Genomic DNA, 16,923 nt, shown 5'->3' on the forward strand with positions numbered 1-16,923 from the left:
TCAGGTTGGATTTCCGGTCTCAGTTCTCATAGATCTCATTGGATGTCTGGGTTAGTTACAAATATGGATTAGTATATGTTAGTACAAAATAATCAGTAATGAGGGTAGTATATATTCATACAAACTAATAGGTTTATAGAAGTACAAATGGTACTCGGATTATTATTAGATGAATTGAAACAGTGACGTTTGTAATATTAGCGACCCTCACAACAATTATATGATAGCCATTAACATCAAATAGTTATAAAATAGAATAAGGATTAGGATGTATTAAGAACAAAATTATAATAAAAAGACAAAATATATTTATATTTATAGGCCTACCTACACCTATGTGTCAGCGCGTCTAGATGGAAAAAAAGATAAAAAAGGAGCATATAGTTATTAAAAACAATTCTGATCAAGAACTTAATTCAAAGACATATCCATAAATGTACTACATTAGTTGTACTAAATTGATCAAATTAATAGATCAAACTCGCGGTTTAATCCATATGGTGTGATAGTTTTTAATTCATAAATCCAGAAGGACTACCTTTTCCGCAATAAGTTTGCGGTTGCCGCCCCGTCTTGGCATTGGTACATGATCAATGATCTGAAATTGTAGTTGACTGACCGTGTGTTGTGACTGTAAAAAGTGATGGGGTATGGGAAGTTCAGTTTTTTTGCACCTAATATCAGATTTGTGTTTGCTGATCCTGTCACGAATGGATTGAGAAGTTTCGCCAATATATGTCTGGCCACATGGGCATTTGATCATGTAGACTACATAAGATGTTGCACAAGTATAATAGCCTTTGATATTATAAATTTTGCCAGAGTGGGGATGAGAAAACGTGTTACCTTTTTTCACGTTGGTGCATTGCGCACAATTTAAACAGGGAAACGTCCCATTTTTCAAGGGAGCCAGGGTAGGCTGTATAAATTTGGGTTTCAATGGGCCAATATCAGCATGAACCAGGGAATCTCTGAGGTTACGTGGGCGCTTGTAACACATTATCGAGATTCCCTGGTTCATGCCGATATTGGCCCATTGAAACCCAAATTTATACAGCCTACCCTGGCTCCCTTGAAAAATGGGACGTTTCCCTGTTTAAATTGTGCGCAATGCACCAACGTGAAAAAAGGTAACACGTTTTCTCATCCCCACTCTGGCAAAATTTATAATATCAAAGGCTATTATACTTGTGCAACATCTTATGTAGTCTACATGATCAAATGCCCATGTGGCCAGACATATATTGGCGAAACTTCTCAATCCATTCGTGACAGGATCAGCAAACACAAATCTGATATTAGGTGCAAAAAAACTGAACTTCCCATACCCCATCACTTTTTACAGTCACAACACACGGTCAGTCAACTACAATTTCAGATCATTGATCATGTACCAATGCCAAGACGGGGCGGCAACCGCAAACTTTTATTGCGGAAAAGGTAGTCCTTCTGGATTTCTGAATTAAAAACTATCACACCATATGGATTAAACCGCGAGTTTGATCTATTATTTTGATCAATTTAGTACAACTAATGTAGTACATTTATGGATATGTCTTTGAATTAAGTTCTCGATCATAATTGTTTTTAATAACTATATGCTCCCTTTTTTATCTTTTTTTCCATCTAGACGCGCTGACACATAGGTGTAGGTAGGCCTATAAATATAAATATATTTTGTCTTTTATTATAATTTTGTTCTTAATACATCCTAATCCTTATTCTATTTTATAACTATTTGATGTTAATGGCTATCATATAATTGTTGTGACGGTCGCTAATATTACAAACGTCACTGTTTCAATTCATCTAATAATAATCCGAGTACCATTTGTACTTCTATAAACCTATTAGTTTGTATGAATATATACTACCCTCATTACTGATTATTTTGTACTAACATATACTAATCCATATTTGTAACTAACCCAGACATCCAATGAGATCTATGAGAACTGAGACCGGAAATCCAACCTGATGATGATATATACTACAATAACTCAAGACACAAGATGTTTAATGATCTACATTATGAAACGAACAACTTGACTATATGCCGGTTTTGATTTATTTTGATTTATTCTGACAAGATACTTTGAATATGTCTCTCTCATGTTCTTTTATATTGGATGGTATTGTTTATTTCTTTGTACATACTGTCGCCTTAAACATCAAGATGTCGCTGCCCTTAAAATCCATATTCTCATACCTAATGCTTTGGAACTGTGTGTGTCCCCGTGGGCGATAATATAGATAGCGCATGCGTGAGTGTTATCTGCATACATACCGACTTGCGTTCCAACACACAACCAGACGCCTAGCTATGACGTCTTAGTTATGCGCTTTGCGTTCCACACACACACACGGGACACGGCCTGATGACGTCAGATGCCGCTCTCCATGAGTCTGCCCATTATAAACTGACTGCACAACGATAGTCTTCCCTATACCACCAACGATCACACATCGTTCCACAAGCACATTGGTAAGAACATGATTATTTCTTCTATTTGATCGGGGACTGTATTCTTAATGTCAACTTTGCACATACTTCTCAGTTGTATAACTTTGCTCTCCTTATAATATATGAAATTTAGTGCTTAATTTGTATTTATTGCCAGTCTGACAACCCCATGGTGGATAATTTGAACTATAAGGCTGATAGCTGGTCATCCATGATCCCCCTTTTCTTTTCGCTTCCTTTTTCCTGTTGCCAGGTCTAAAACTATATAAATAATTGATTATCTATATCTAAAATAATTTTGTCTTGGTGCTAATAACTTTTTAGTACATATATTAACACACGACATTGATTTGAGCGGATCTGGAGCCTTTGACCAGCTCTCACCTTGTGGCCCATTTTCTCCACTATGGGTTAGACCAATACCCATTCAGCTGTTTCACCCATGATTTTCTCTTCAATATGTGGACCTCCATTGCTCTACTATATTACTTTTAAATATTTGATTACTGTGATCCAACAACCTAGTGATGTCATATATATTTTTCTGTATTGCCTACAGGCCGTGATCAAGGTCCGGTTAGGACCGAAACGTTGGCCCTGCTTTCTCTGTTATAATATCCGTTGGTGTTGGATACAACAATAAAATACAACATTCTTTTGAAACATAGTATTTATTGAGTGTGCCGTGGATTTATGTATTCTCTAGAAGAATCTGCCACCTGTGAAGGAGCTGTGCAGTAAGCACCCCAGTATGTAGTTGTAATTACCACTCCCACAGTAGTAGCCAGCGATTGCCCCGTCAGTGCAAAACTGTGGGGGAGGTCTGAGACTATCCCGTAAAAGTCTTGGTTCAGTTGAATTGCGGCATCCCAAGATGCTTATTATTCCCCCGCTAGTGGATCACTAGTGGAAGGGGGTAATGCAACAGGAAGCACGGTGATGTGCAACACTCTGCCTATGGAAGGGATAGCGTGACAGTCGGGACCGAATCCAATGGCAGTGCAATTACCCTACCTATGGAAGGTGGAATGCATACGGCAAGTACGCCAGTGGTAGGGAAAATACTCCACCTAAGAAGGGGGGTCAATGCCTATGGCGGAACTAGTGCATATGGCAAGCCCTGTACCCTGTGGGAGTGCAATTATTGCACCTAAGTAAGGGGTAACGCCTACAGCAGATGTTGCAACCAGTCACCATGTCATCGCGCCACCTATGGAAGGGGCTAATGCATACGTCAGGTACTGAACACAGTGAAGATGTAATTCCGCCACCTACAGAAGGGGGGGGGGGGGGGGAATACATCTAGCACTGAAAACCAGTGTTATCATACTTAGTCCACCTAAGGAAGGGGACAATATATAAAGGCGAGTACTGTTTCCCGTAGAAGTGCAATGACTCTGCATATGGAAGGGGGTAAGCATACAACAGTACTGCTGGCCACCGTAGATGCAATCTTGGGAGACTGCTTCAGGTGCACAACAGAGTCTGAATTAGTGATCCCTCCCCCCTCAGACTGACCCTCTCCGGGGAGGGAAGTTATGTCCGAGGGTGGAAGGGTGGGGGAGTGAAGATATACGCAGAGAAAGGATGTCCTACTGTGGCCAGCTTGCGCGCAAGTCTACCCCTCAGAACCTCGCCCCTGCCAGCTGTGAACTGCGCAGGTGGGGGCTTATCAACCAAACTAACCATAGGGTGGAATGGGAAGTCTAGAGGTCCATCCACTGGATTGCACAGGCAATGCATCATCAACCAAACAACCCCGGAGGGTGTATTAGGAAGTGCCAAAGGTCCTCCACTGGATTGCGCAGGAGGAGAATTATCAACCAAACGACCCGGAAGGGTGGATTGGGAAGTCAGAGGTCCTTATTGAATTGCGCAGGTGGAGGATTACCTAAATAGCGACCCGGGAGGGTGGATTGTGAAGTTAGAGGTCCTTTATTGAAATGCACAGATGGAGGATTATCAACTAAACTACCCAGGGGGTGGAATGGGAAGTTTAGAGGTCCTCCACTGGAATGCGGCAGGCGATGCATTAACAACCAAACGACCCCGGAGGGTGGATTCGGAAGTTCCAGAGGTCCTCCACTGGAATGTTTAGGCAGTGCATTATCAACCAAACGACCCCGGAGAGTGGATTGTGAAGTTCCAGAGGTGCTCCACTGTATTGCACAGGTGGAAAATAATCAACCAAGCTACCCCGGTGGGTGGGTTAGGAACTGTCAGAGGTCCTCCACTGGATTACGCAGGTGGAGGATTATCAACCAAACAGCCCCAGAGGGCGGAGTGGGGGGTTCTTCAGGTGTCCTTCACTGTATTGCGCAGGCGGGGAGTTATCAACAAAACAGTCGCGGAGGGCGGATTGGGAAACTATGAGAGGTTAACTGTGCAATATGCTAAATAAAAAATCTTCAGGAGCTTATGACACTAGAAAAAAACTGAAGCTCTCTCTACAGGCTGGAGGGGGTATAGCTGCCAGGGAAGGATCTAACAGCTTTTTACTAGTGTCAACGCCTCCTAGAGGACATAGCTATACCCACAATTCCTGTGTCCCCCAATGAATACGGGCGAGAAAAGTTGGACCTGCAGTACTTTTAGTCTGGTAGCCTTTCCCCGTGCACTGCCGTGCTGCGCCGAAGCTCCGCCCCGTCCCCATTATAGTCAATGGGATCGCACATCCACAGTGCTATTCTTGGATCTAATTAAACTTGCGTCTCAGCCAATATTAAAGTGTACAGCCCCCTATACTGCATGCTGTACAAGAGGCATTAGTGTACATTTTGATCAAAAGGCATAAGCCCACAGTTTTTCCTCCCTTGATATATGCATGTTGAATATTTCTTCTTTATTACTGGCATCAGCACTCCTCCTATTCGGCACAGGTGGTTTTAATTTTGCATATAAGTGGTAATTGACCTGCAGTTCCTGATAGCAATGGACATGTTGTGTTAGACAACTGTTCACATGGTGCAGTACAGCGTGCTGGCCTTTGTTTTTGTGGCACTGTGCTGGTGGGTTGGTGGGACCCAGTTCCATGGTTGGCATTGTCAGACAGCAAGGTTGCTGTTTGACTCCTGGGTCCTGCCGCCTACTAGGGCAGTGCTGCTTCGTCAACGCATTATGCTGCGCCTTTTTGTTAGAGTAGGTCCCACTCAAAGAGGCAACCTTGGCATGGTGAGTGGGCTTATGCCTTTGATAAACATGTACATGTAAACAATGCCTCTTGTACAGCATGCAGTATAGGGGGCTGTACACTTTAATATTGCCCTGAGAAGCGAGTTTAATTAGATCTAAAGCTACTTTCACACCTGAGTTAGGTGCGGATCAGTCTGGTATCTGCACAGACTGATCCGTACCTATAATCCAAACGCTTGTATACGTTCAGAACGGATCCATTTACATTACCATGTTCATAATGCAAACGGATCCGTTTTGACTTACACTGAAAGTCAATGGAGGACGGATCAGTTTTCAATTGCACCATATTGTGTCCATGAAAACGGATCTGTCCCCATTGACTTACATTGTAAGTCAGGACGGGTCAGTTTGGCTCCGCATCGTCAGACGGACATCAAAACGCTGCAAGCAGCATTTTGGTGTCTGCCTCCAGAGCGGAATGGAGGCTGAACAGAGGCAAACTGATGCATTCTCAACAGATCCTTATCCATTCAGAATGCATTGGGGCTAAACTGATACGTTTTGGGCCGCTTGCGAGAGCCCCGAAACGGATCTCGCAAGCGGACCCAGAAACGCCAGTGGGAAAGTAGCCTAAGCATAGCATTGTGGATGTGTGATCCAGTTCTGTTTTGACTCCACCAGAGGCCTCAGCAGTGAAGGAGCACATTATGGATTTTGGGGCCTCCTTTTTATTCACATATTTTTAAGGTACCAAATCCTAAAAACCTTGGAAGCTACACCCCTCAAGGAATTAACCTACAATTTATTTTGTTACAAATGTAGAAATGTAGCTGAAACATTTTCATATTTTCTGTTAGTAATGGGAGAAAATGTACCCCATAACACAATTTCTCCTGTGTATGGCAATACCCTATATGTGGTTGTAAACTACTGTTTATGCATGTGACAGGCTTTGGAAGGGAAACTGTTTCGCAAATATTTGGCTGAAATGGTTTTTGGGTGACGTGTTGTGATTGCAGAGCCTCTGAGGTGCCAGTACAGATGAATATATATACACCTTAAAAGGGGTTATCCAGGAACTGATGATGATTACCTATTCGCAGGATAGGTCATCCTTATCACATCAGCAGTGGGTCGGAGTCCCAGCAGCCCTGCCAGTCGTTACAGTAAGCCACCTCGTTTTTCGGCGCTCTAGTGAGCGCAACTGGTTCCCGAAAGCTTTCCAAGCACAGGGCCGTTCATTGTACAGCGGCTGTGCTTGGTATTGCAGCCCAGACCCATTCACTTCAATGGGGCTGAGCTGCAACTAGACCATGTGACCGATGGGAAGAGGCCACAGTGCCAGCCTTTTCTAAAAGCTAATCAGTGGGGGTCCTGGTGTCGGACCCCTGCTGATCTGATATTGATGACCTATCCAGAGGATAGGTCTTCAATATAAATTCCTGGATAACCCCTTTAAGGCAATCATCTAGGGGTGTAGTGATAATTTTGACCACAAAGGTGTTAATATGCACAGTGAAAATTACACAGTTTCCTTGTTGACCTCTGCTCCTTTGACAGGATCGCACAGAATTATACTGATTTATAACGTTGTGTTACCCTGACAGTCCTGGAATCTAGTGTATAACATTGACAGCATTATGTCAGTGTAATACAACAGATTCCAGGATTCTAAGGGTTACACAGCATTATAAATCAGTTTAATGCTGTGTGATACTGTCAGAGGAGGGGAGGTCAGGATGTGACCTCTCACTGACACACGCTGCGAGTATCGCATTTAACTCACTTATTAGTGTCTGGCCTAAAATAAGTTTTCCCTTCCCCAAATTTTTTTCCCCACAAGGTCCTGCAGCATGGCCCCTGAAACAAAAGATTCATATTTACCTGCTCCACGCTAACCCTGCTGTCTCCATCTTCCGGACAATGCGCTGGCTGGCTATGGGCATGTCACATACACTGGTCCAGCCAATGACTGACATAGCTCTGCCTCGAATACCACCAGATGAAAGGCAGCTATCCTATATGGCTTCAGCAGCGAACTGCTGCTGGTGGCCACATCAACTTTGAAGCCAGTCAGTGTCTGCAGCGGTGCATGTGACCATGCCCATAGCCCGCCAGATGTAAACAGAGTGGGGGCTTGAAGATTGAGACAGCACGGTAGACTGGAGTGGCGGGGAGCAGGTAAGTACAAATCTTCGGTTACAGGGCTATGCTGCGGGCAAATCATAAAAAATCCTTTTAAAAATCGGGAAATCCTTTGATCTCCTATTACACTGAATGATATTTGATCAATTACTAGGAACACTCATTCCGGATAACTGGCCTGTATAATTGTTCTGCTGATCAGTCAAAAAGCCATTACTAGCCTAATTTGCATATTTTATCAGGATGAAAGATGTACGATAATCTTCAGCACATCTTCCTGTGTAATAATAGTATCAGTTTGTAAGGCTGAAAAAAAAGACATCCAGTCCAGCCTGTTATCCTACAAGTGGGAAGGCAAAAAAAAACTAATGAGGTGGAAGCCAATTTTCCCCACTTTAGGGGGAATAAAAAGTCCTTCCTGACTCTAATCAGGCAATCAGAATAACTTCCTGGATCAACGACCCTTTTACTACTAAGAATCAATAGAACTGAATGAGGGGGAAATAACTGTGGTAGTGATTATTCCTCTGCATTAAATGTGCATCGGCGTGGGTAATAGACCAATCTAAACAAGTGCTGTGAGGAATATGGATTATTAGTTAATGTCAGCCATGTTCTCACTGCTGTCAGATAGCCGAAAGAGGAAATCAAACTTCACAGGGGGGCCTCGCTTCAAAGCCCGCCAAATGCCAGAGAACTTCTAGCAGGCCACCTTTGTTTACATCTTACACCTCCATTCAGACAGCCCGGATCCTGCAGGAAAACTTCCCTGCAGGGGGTCCAAGTCAGTCCTCAGAACAAAGGCAGTTATCAGACCTTTGAGCCGGCGATTCATAAGGAATTATGAATCGCCAGTCCATCACAGACAAACTAGATACATATTTGTGTATCTCTGAAGGGGGGGGTCACATCGTGCGATGTGTTTAGAGGGACCTGCAAACTGCTGACAGCACTGCCTCCCATGTGACTACAGCTAAGAACTCATCACAACCCAAGGGACTCATCCATCTGGTAAACTGACCTTTTGCTCTGTTTAATGCTGTTTGTACATTACTACCTGTATTTGCAACCTCAGACTAATGTATACATTCTTTGGGTGTATAGTGTTATTTCTAGTGAGTGTATGTATATATATATATATATATATATATATATATATATATATATATATATATATATATATATATATATATATATATATATGCTGTCAGTGTTTCAGCCTAGTTATACGCTACAGCGGGTTGGTTGCTCATCCTATATAATCCTGTTAGCGGACCAGGCTTATATCAAACGAGAAACTGGTGGCAGTATACCTGGGCTAGGGAAGTGCTGTTTCACTAAGCCAGTAAAAAAGGCTCCCTCAGCTTATTGCCTCTCTGTGCCCGTGTGGACAGGATGAGTCTGAACACTGTATCAAGCTGACCTTAACTGCTCCTCAGGGACAGCGTAACATCACGCCTTGATAACCAGTGACTATACCGTATCTCGCTGGCTCTACGTATTTGACGTCCGGCAGCAGCGAGGTGCGCTATTCGTCACAAGCGCCGTTTGACTTTTTTTTTCCGACCCCTTGAAACAGGACTATGTGACACTGGCCTCAGACCAAAAAAGGGTTGTGCACCCCTCCAATTAAACCTAACTAGACTATTTCACAGTTCGTTGACGCAAACTCTAACACTAAACTAACCAACTAGCTAAGGCTACTGTCACACTAGCGTTTATGCTGGATATGGCAGGGCTCAGCATAAACGTTTCCATTACTGATAATACAACCATCTGCATCCGTTATGAACGGATCCGGTTGTATTATCTTTAACATTGCCGAGACGGATCAGTCATGAACTCCATTGAAAGTCAATAGAGCAATAATCAGTTTTCTGTCAGAAAAAAAGGATTTGTCCCCATTGACTTGCAATGTGGGTTATGACGGATCAGTTTTGCTCCACATCCCAGGACGGAAACCAAACCGCAGAATGCTGCGGTTTGCTCTCCGGTACGAGTGTGGAACGGAATGAATGTTGGAGCATTCCGTTCTGTTACGTTTTGTCCTCATTGACAATGAATGAGGACAAAACGGAAGTGTTTTTTTTTACGGTATTGAGACCCTATGACGAATCTCAATACCAGAAAGTATTAACGCTAGTGTGAAAGTAGCCTAAACTGCTGAAGACAACTACTTAGAGTTGTTTTTTTATTAATTACATTTTTTTATTACTAAAGAAGAAATTTATTAGGTAAAAAAGTAAATCCAGGAAACAGGGTAACACGTTTCAAGGGGGAGGTCTTCCTTCTTCATCAGACCTTGACGGGTCTGATGTAGACGGGAGAGCCTCTTAGCGTCTTATTTATGTTAAAGATTTCTGCTTGGCAATACATGTGTAAAATACGACTGGTGTCCTTTGGCACGTACATGTTTATGCAAGCTTGAAAACAAACCCAATTTACTAGAATTATATAAGAAAAAAGGCATATACCATACATAAAGCAAAAGGATCAAAACCAAAAGAGGAGATTGTTGATTAGATGTATTGTTTACCATCATCACTGGACACATCCTGCTTGACTACAGATAAGGGAGAGCGGTGTGGTGGTCTACCCAGTGGATGGCGTCTGCTCTTCTTAATTTTCATTTCTGGGAAGAGTGCCTGATGGTGAAAGAATATAATATATGCATACTGTAACATACATGTTGACTTGTTCACCAACTGAAAGTAACAATAAATTCTTATGATAGTAACGAACCTTAGGCACTCCTACTTTTTGGGGAATCCCACTAGGATCCTCAACTTCTTTTCTGTCAAATTCTGTGGCAAAGTGTTCAAATGCTTCTTGGCAGGACATCCGTGTCTTGTCAAATACAATTTTCTTTGACTCGGGGACAACATAGAGCTTAGGAACTACACGCCGAGGCTTAAATTCCCCCTCTCCTGACAGGTCAACCTGGGCCTTCTGTTTCCTGCCACATTTTGCATTTTTGGGTTTCAAAAAACATGGAAACGTTGCCAACGGGTTCCCTAAAACATCTTTCAAAATGAAACAAAAAGAAAACATTTTTGAAAATTCTCAGGCACATAAGTTCTATATGATGTTGCTATGTAAAAGATCTAAATTACTGCATCGCTTTAGCTGTCCACCCAAACTAGGTGAACCAAACATAGGGAATGCTAGATTTGAACATGGCTTTGTTCCACTAGTAGATTACACTGGTTATTCTCTCCTCACATACACCATGTTACAAGGTATTATGCATATGCAATGTTTGAGGTTATTAAAAAGGGGCAGTACTGATGGCAATGACATATTTTGAAAAAAGTACAAAATTCAGTTTTTGACATTTCTACCTTTTCAAATAGAAATCTGTTATTTGCTACATGCACAGATAATTCAACCAAAAATAAACACAACCTATAAACAAAGTTTCCAGATCAAGTTACATATTGATAAATGAGCTCTTCTTTGAGATGACTTAACTATAAGCCAATGTATAGTTTCGGCTTGTATCTCATTAGATGATGCCACTAGCTTCCCACAGCTGCCGTTTTGAGGTGTACTGACAAAAACTCTCACAGATCTTCCTTTTAAAGAATATGCCCACAATGTCTTTTTAGAACAGAGCCCGCATCGCTTATGCATGTCCACCCTCCATTTATTCCAATGGGATCGCCAAAAATAGCTGAGCAGTGTGCTCAGCTATTTTCGGCAGCCTCATTGAAACGAATGGGAAGCGCACCGCACAAGTGCATGTCAAAGTGAAGACAGGTCAGCACCACTTGTTAGTTGATCCCCGCACAGCCAAAGAATACAAGATCAGGGGTTTTTACACCTGCTCTTACGATTTTGTGATTTACCTGTTACAATGCCCGTGTGGTCAATTATAAGTGGGAGAGACCACACAGGCCTATAAGCTGAGGATCAATCAACATCGGTATTTAATCCAAAAACTGTACACGAAGAGACAAACACAGGCTGGGGATTTGGAGGGAGAACTCCCGGTTCCAGAACATTTCTACAGAGGTAGACATAATGTGGCCCAACTAAGGTTTAGAATTATGGATGGTATTCCCCTATTGCCCAGAGGGGGGGGGGGGGGGGGGGGGTTTCGGGAACAACTTTTGAGCCGTTTGGAACTTAAATGGTTTTTTGAGCTGGATACTCTGGCACCTAAGGGCATCAATCGGGAGTTCAAGGTGGGCTCCCTCTTCTAAATGCCGCAGGGAATTAAGGGATTGTGTTGTTTTTATTGGAACATAAGCGTCATTACCCGAAAGATGTCGTGTTAACATTTACTTACACTTGTGTTTTGTATATTTCACAGATATCATGGCACTACATACATCTGAGCCATGGATTATGTGCAGTTATGGATGCACACAACCGCGGAGCTGGTTAACTGGATATTCATGAAGACTATGGATCGCTGGATTTATGACATGGGGAAATACATTATGAGTTTGTAACATTTTGTATTATATGTATGTTATTATTAATTTCCTACCTGGGTCCTGGTGGAGGTTAACCTATGGGGTAGAGTGAAGTGGAAGAGACTCGGGTGGCAATAGGGATGGTACTAATATATCCCGTGGATAATGACAGTTAGAGAGGCAAATCCAATTAAGGGGATGTTGGCAAACTAGGGGACCTCTCTAAATGATAGTGGACTCTGTTTTTTGCTAGGGTGTGGGCATCTGACTTTCCCGTTTTTAGGGGTTAGGAAGTGCACCTACCCTTTTTGTCCCTGCTATGAATGCAATTGCTGTAATCTCTACACACTCCCCACTGGTGAGAACCATTAGGGGTCTGTGCTGTCAATTAATAGGACCCCTTCTAGGTTCTGGGGATACGTATGTAGCTTTTTGTGTTACCTTTTTCCCTGGATTGGGGTTGCACCCTTATGTCCCCATAACTCTTACCCGGGGTATTAGAGATCGAGCCCTCCGCTGGGACCTAGGAGATAGGGACGGACCTGTTTGTGGGTCATACATGTATTAGTATACCCCATGGACATATCCAGTGGGAATCATTTAATCATAGGGACCTGTTTGTAACAAGCCCAGTCATATCTTGAAGTTGATGTTGCGCCAGAAACTGTATATAAATGTTTAATTACATCTCTATATATAATATGCAGAGTACAGGTGAACAGCGCATATAGTTTTTGCTGTAGTGATGGTTTTTCTCTTATGTATAGGACCTGGTCATAAAGAAGAGGCTTAACACTGAGTAGGACCTGTGGTTCCTGGGATACAGAGACACATAGGAACATGTGATATGTCAGGTGATTGGCAACGGGGGTAGTGTCCTAGCAAGGATGACAGGTCCTAGTCATGTGACCGAGCACATGATCGCTGGAGATGCCGGCCTACTATGGAGACCAGGAAATCAAAGTCAGGCATGCGCAGTAGCATGCTGGAGATGCTGTTCACCTTACTCAATGTGTTTGTCTGTTCCTTGGGCTCAGCTGTGTTGTAAGTACTAGTTTATACATGGATTTTTGTTACACATGTAGGTTGTTGGTAATGAGGTCACTGTGGGTATCACAGGTGGAATTGTCTAAGTGAAGGGGCTATTTCTGAGGAGGATGTATAAATATGTGCTAGTGTTCACTTGTAACATTATATAGCTTGAAAAAGACGTTGCTTTCGAAACGTTGCCAATTTTTTTGGTGTTAATAAACACAAAATTGGATTCAAGACTGGGAGTGCTGCGGTTTTTCATCTATTTTTTTTGGCCGCACACTGCTCCGTTCAGAAATGACTGAGCCACCAGGGAGGGCAGCCGCACATGTGTAGTGTGCCCTCCTTTACTTTGGGGGCTTCATCCAAAAGATAGATGCAGGTGTTAAAGATGTGTGAATTTTATTCAATTTTTTTGTATATCTAGGATTGTAATGAGTTAACTTTTTCTACTTCCAAGTGCCCACCCACCCCCACTTTGTTTCAAGACTGGAGAAGAGGGGGGGCCGTGCTGTGAGAAGTGTCTGTTTTCTCATCTTTGTACAGATGTCCCAAGAGTCATATAGACTGTGAAGGAGTGCATAAGCCAATTATATGGCTCGATGATATGTATATATTATTCACTGCCTATAGAGAAGCACCTCTTTGAAGTGTCACATATGACGTAGGCAGTATTCTTGTTAGGATAAACTCCATTACAAAATGGCGATGGTAACCAGATGTTTACATTAGTTCACATTCCAAAGTAGGACCCAGTGCGCAGAAGCCAGGGTGCTATCTCCTCTCTCTTATCTCTTCTTCCTTTTTGACCAATGAAACAATGTTTAAGCCTCAGTGAAAGACTGCCCTCTTCTGAAGATGTATATACGCTTACCCCATGTAATAAAAGTTAGAGATTGCTTTGACCAACTTCTGTGTCAGTGTCCAGTCTCTCAACCACGCGTGGATATTAACCACCCCCCTGGGGGTACATTGATTTGGAGCACCAGAGTGCATCTAGAATGCTCTAATTTAGGGCTACTTTGACACAGGTCCCAAAAGGTGGGACCTGCACCTATCAGACATTGTGATATGCCCCCAATGTCTGAGTTGAGACAAACCCTTTAAGGATTTTATCTCCTTTTATACCCATAGCAACTAAGGTGTCAACTGTGTTGAAACATGGCATAGTGCATTGTCTTGCATCAAAATGATTTTATTTCCTCTTTTTATGACATAGCAGAAAATGTCCAGTTGGGAATGCCACATATTGCAATCCTTTTGACACCGCCAGGGAACCTAAAAGGCACCTACCATCTCACTTCCAAACCTCATCTTTTAGGAACAGTGTGGCCGTTCACCAGCCATCCATCAGGACCATCCAGTGTAGAACAGCATTTATTAGTTTTCATGTATTTCTGAGCCCACTGCAAACTATTGGGTGGACGAACTACAGTTTTAGGCTTCATGCACACAACCATATACATTTTTTAGTCCGTAGGTCGCAGTTCCGCAAAATACTGATGTGGTTCAAGTGTTGTCTGCGTTTTTGTTACAGACCTATTGACTTCAATGGGTCCATGGTCTACATTTTGAGGACATATTGTATCTTTTTGAGGAACGGATGCACAGAAATGGAAAACAAATGATGATCTGCATCGGTATGTCCGTTCTGTTAAATGACTGAACATGTTCTACACTTGGACGCAAAATGTGGGTGCAGTACAAATGATAAGTATTGTGCAATTTGTGGACCGGAAAATACATATGGTAGTGTTACACACAACTGCATCAATAGGTGTGAGACACTACCAGTTTGCTGCTTATCAGGGGAATTTTTATAGCTGCCCTTAATAAGATTAATCTGTCAGAAACTTTCCTTGATGAGCCTTTATCAGACCATATTCGCCTGTGCTGTGAATCGCTCACACTCTTCAGCTTTCATGAAGTATCAAATGTTTTCATGCCTTTTCCAAGACACTTAACTATTTCATACTTTTTATATTCAGAAAGGACCTTCTTCCTACTCAAATTGCATAAAAAACGTGAGTTGCTTAAAGGGACATGAAACGGACATACCCACAATTTCACCCAGGCAGCACCCTAATGTTAGCATCGGACCATTTCATGTTCTGATGCTCTCCTTTGCCCGCTGAATCGCGCAGGGCAAAGGCTTTTTTTTTTTTTTTAAGGAGATCCAGTGACATACCGGGCTCTCCATAAGCACTGCTGGGCTGGGCTGGGCTGAGGCCGAGTGAGGTCACCGGCACTAATGGACAGGCTTTAGCGCTGCCCTAGCCAGTAAAACGGCTCCCTGGACAACCCCTTTAATAATATGGAACAATCTCTTTAAATAACATTCCCTTTAACCAAGATCACTTGGTAATCTAATTAACAAAAAGATATGAGAAAGACAAAAAAAAATCTAAAATTATCATTTTAATGAAATCTTATTAATAGTTCACTTGCACAATAATTTAAAAACACAGTTTAAGTAAACCTGTATGCTTGGCCAAGTTAATGTGTACCCCTGAAAAATTGGGCGAGTTGACACCCCTGCAAATCAAAATAATCACATATGCAGGTAGATGGGGTAAGAAAATTCTAGATACAAACCTTCACAACATATTGTATTGCTGTCATCCTCACACTTCTTGCCATCATCCATTTTATCGTCTGAAAGGACATCAGATCCAAATACTTCTTTTAGTAGTTTCTGATCTTGGACCTTCTGTCTGCGGGGCTGGCTACGTTTTTTGTATGTCCTGGAAAGCAGATAATGCTGAAACAGTTAAGACTTTTTACATAAATTAATTTCAAGTTTTAATTTTCTTTTATTTACGTTTTAATATACTGGCATTTCTTGATGAAGTACACAAAATGTAGTACTGTTTATGCCGAAAACCATCAGGTATTTGCTTCCTTTATTTTGAATAAAGAAACAAATGCCTATTTAGTTTTATATGCATACATCTAGATTCCAAAGTAGAGTAGGGGGATGCTATTGTCTGAAATTTCTGGCTGCGGCTTATCTGCCAGCATTACAAACCAGTCTGATGTGCTAAAATCCAACATGCTCAGTCGTCGTTTACGCAGACATCTACCATCAGAGGCAAACAAAAGGCCCCTAAACCAATCAATTCATCAGCAAGATCCAACAACATTAAAGTGGTTGTCTTCATTGTTCTTAAGGAGGCCGTCTCCTATAGGATACTGATGGCATAACACTAGGATATGGCATCAATGTCAGATAGAAGAAGTGGGACCCACACCTATCTCTAAAAAGGGGACTTGCACATGCGCAATCACTTGCCGTTTACTGCTATGGAAGTTCTGAAAATAGCCGAACGTTGGCTTGGCCATTTCAAGCAGTCCCACAACTGTAAATGAAGTGGGGCTTGCGCGGTGCATCTCCATTCACTGGAAAATTCATTCACTTCGTAAAACAGCCAAGCATGCTTGTTCAGCTATTTTCAGAACCCCAATAGCTATAAATAGAGAGCAGGGCTAGCATGCACGGTGTGCTATTCTTCACTTTGAGGACCCAGTTTTGGAGATAGGAGCGGGTGCCAGAGTAGGGACCTGCACCTTTCTGACATTGATGGCATTCCATAGCGCTATGCAATCAATGCCCGAGATGGGCCAACCATTTTAAAAGAGCTGTCCAAGTTTTTTTCTTTTAATTTCCCTCCCACACAGCTGGACCTGCTCAGTTTGGGCTCTGTGACTCTTCACTAGTTTTCCAAT

At 42.3% G+C, this 16,923-nt stretch overlaps 1 protein-coding gene across 2 annotated transcripts in view; it reads right to left on the reverse strand.

Moving 5' to 3' along the window:
* Positions 1-16,923, reverse strand: part of KDM4B (lysine demethylase 4B) — a 157,073-nt gene that overhangs the window by 69,821 nt on the left and 70,329 nt on the right. For both annotated transcript variants that reach the window (XM_044306685.1, XM_044306692.1), the window contains exons 10-12: positions 15,793-15,941; positions 10,487-10,767; positions 10,281-10,389 (exon numbers count right to left, since the gene is read on the reverse strand). In XM_044306685.1, the coding sequence (XP_044162620.1) occupies positions 10,281-10,389; positions 10,487-10,767; positions 15,793-15,941 (539 nt within the window). The remainder of the gene's footprint in view (positions 1-10,280; positions 10,390-10,486; positions 10,768-15,792; positions 15,942-16,923) is intronic.

Source organism: Bufo gargarizans, chromosome 1 (genome assembly GCF_014858855.1).
Source record: "Bufo gargarizans isolate SCDJY-AF-19 chromosome 1, ASM1485885v1, whole genome shotgun sequence".
In the NCBI taxonomy this organism is placed as follows: Eukaryota; Metazoa; Chordata; class Amphibia; order Anura; family Bufonidae; genus Bufo; species Bufo gargarizans.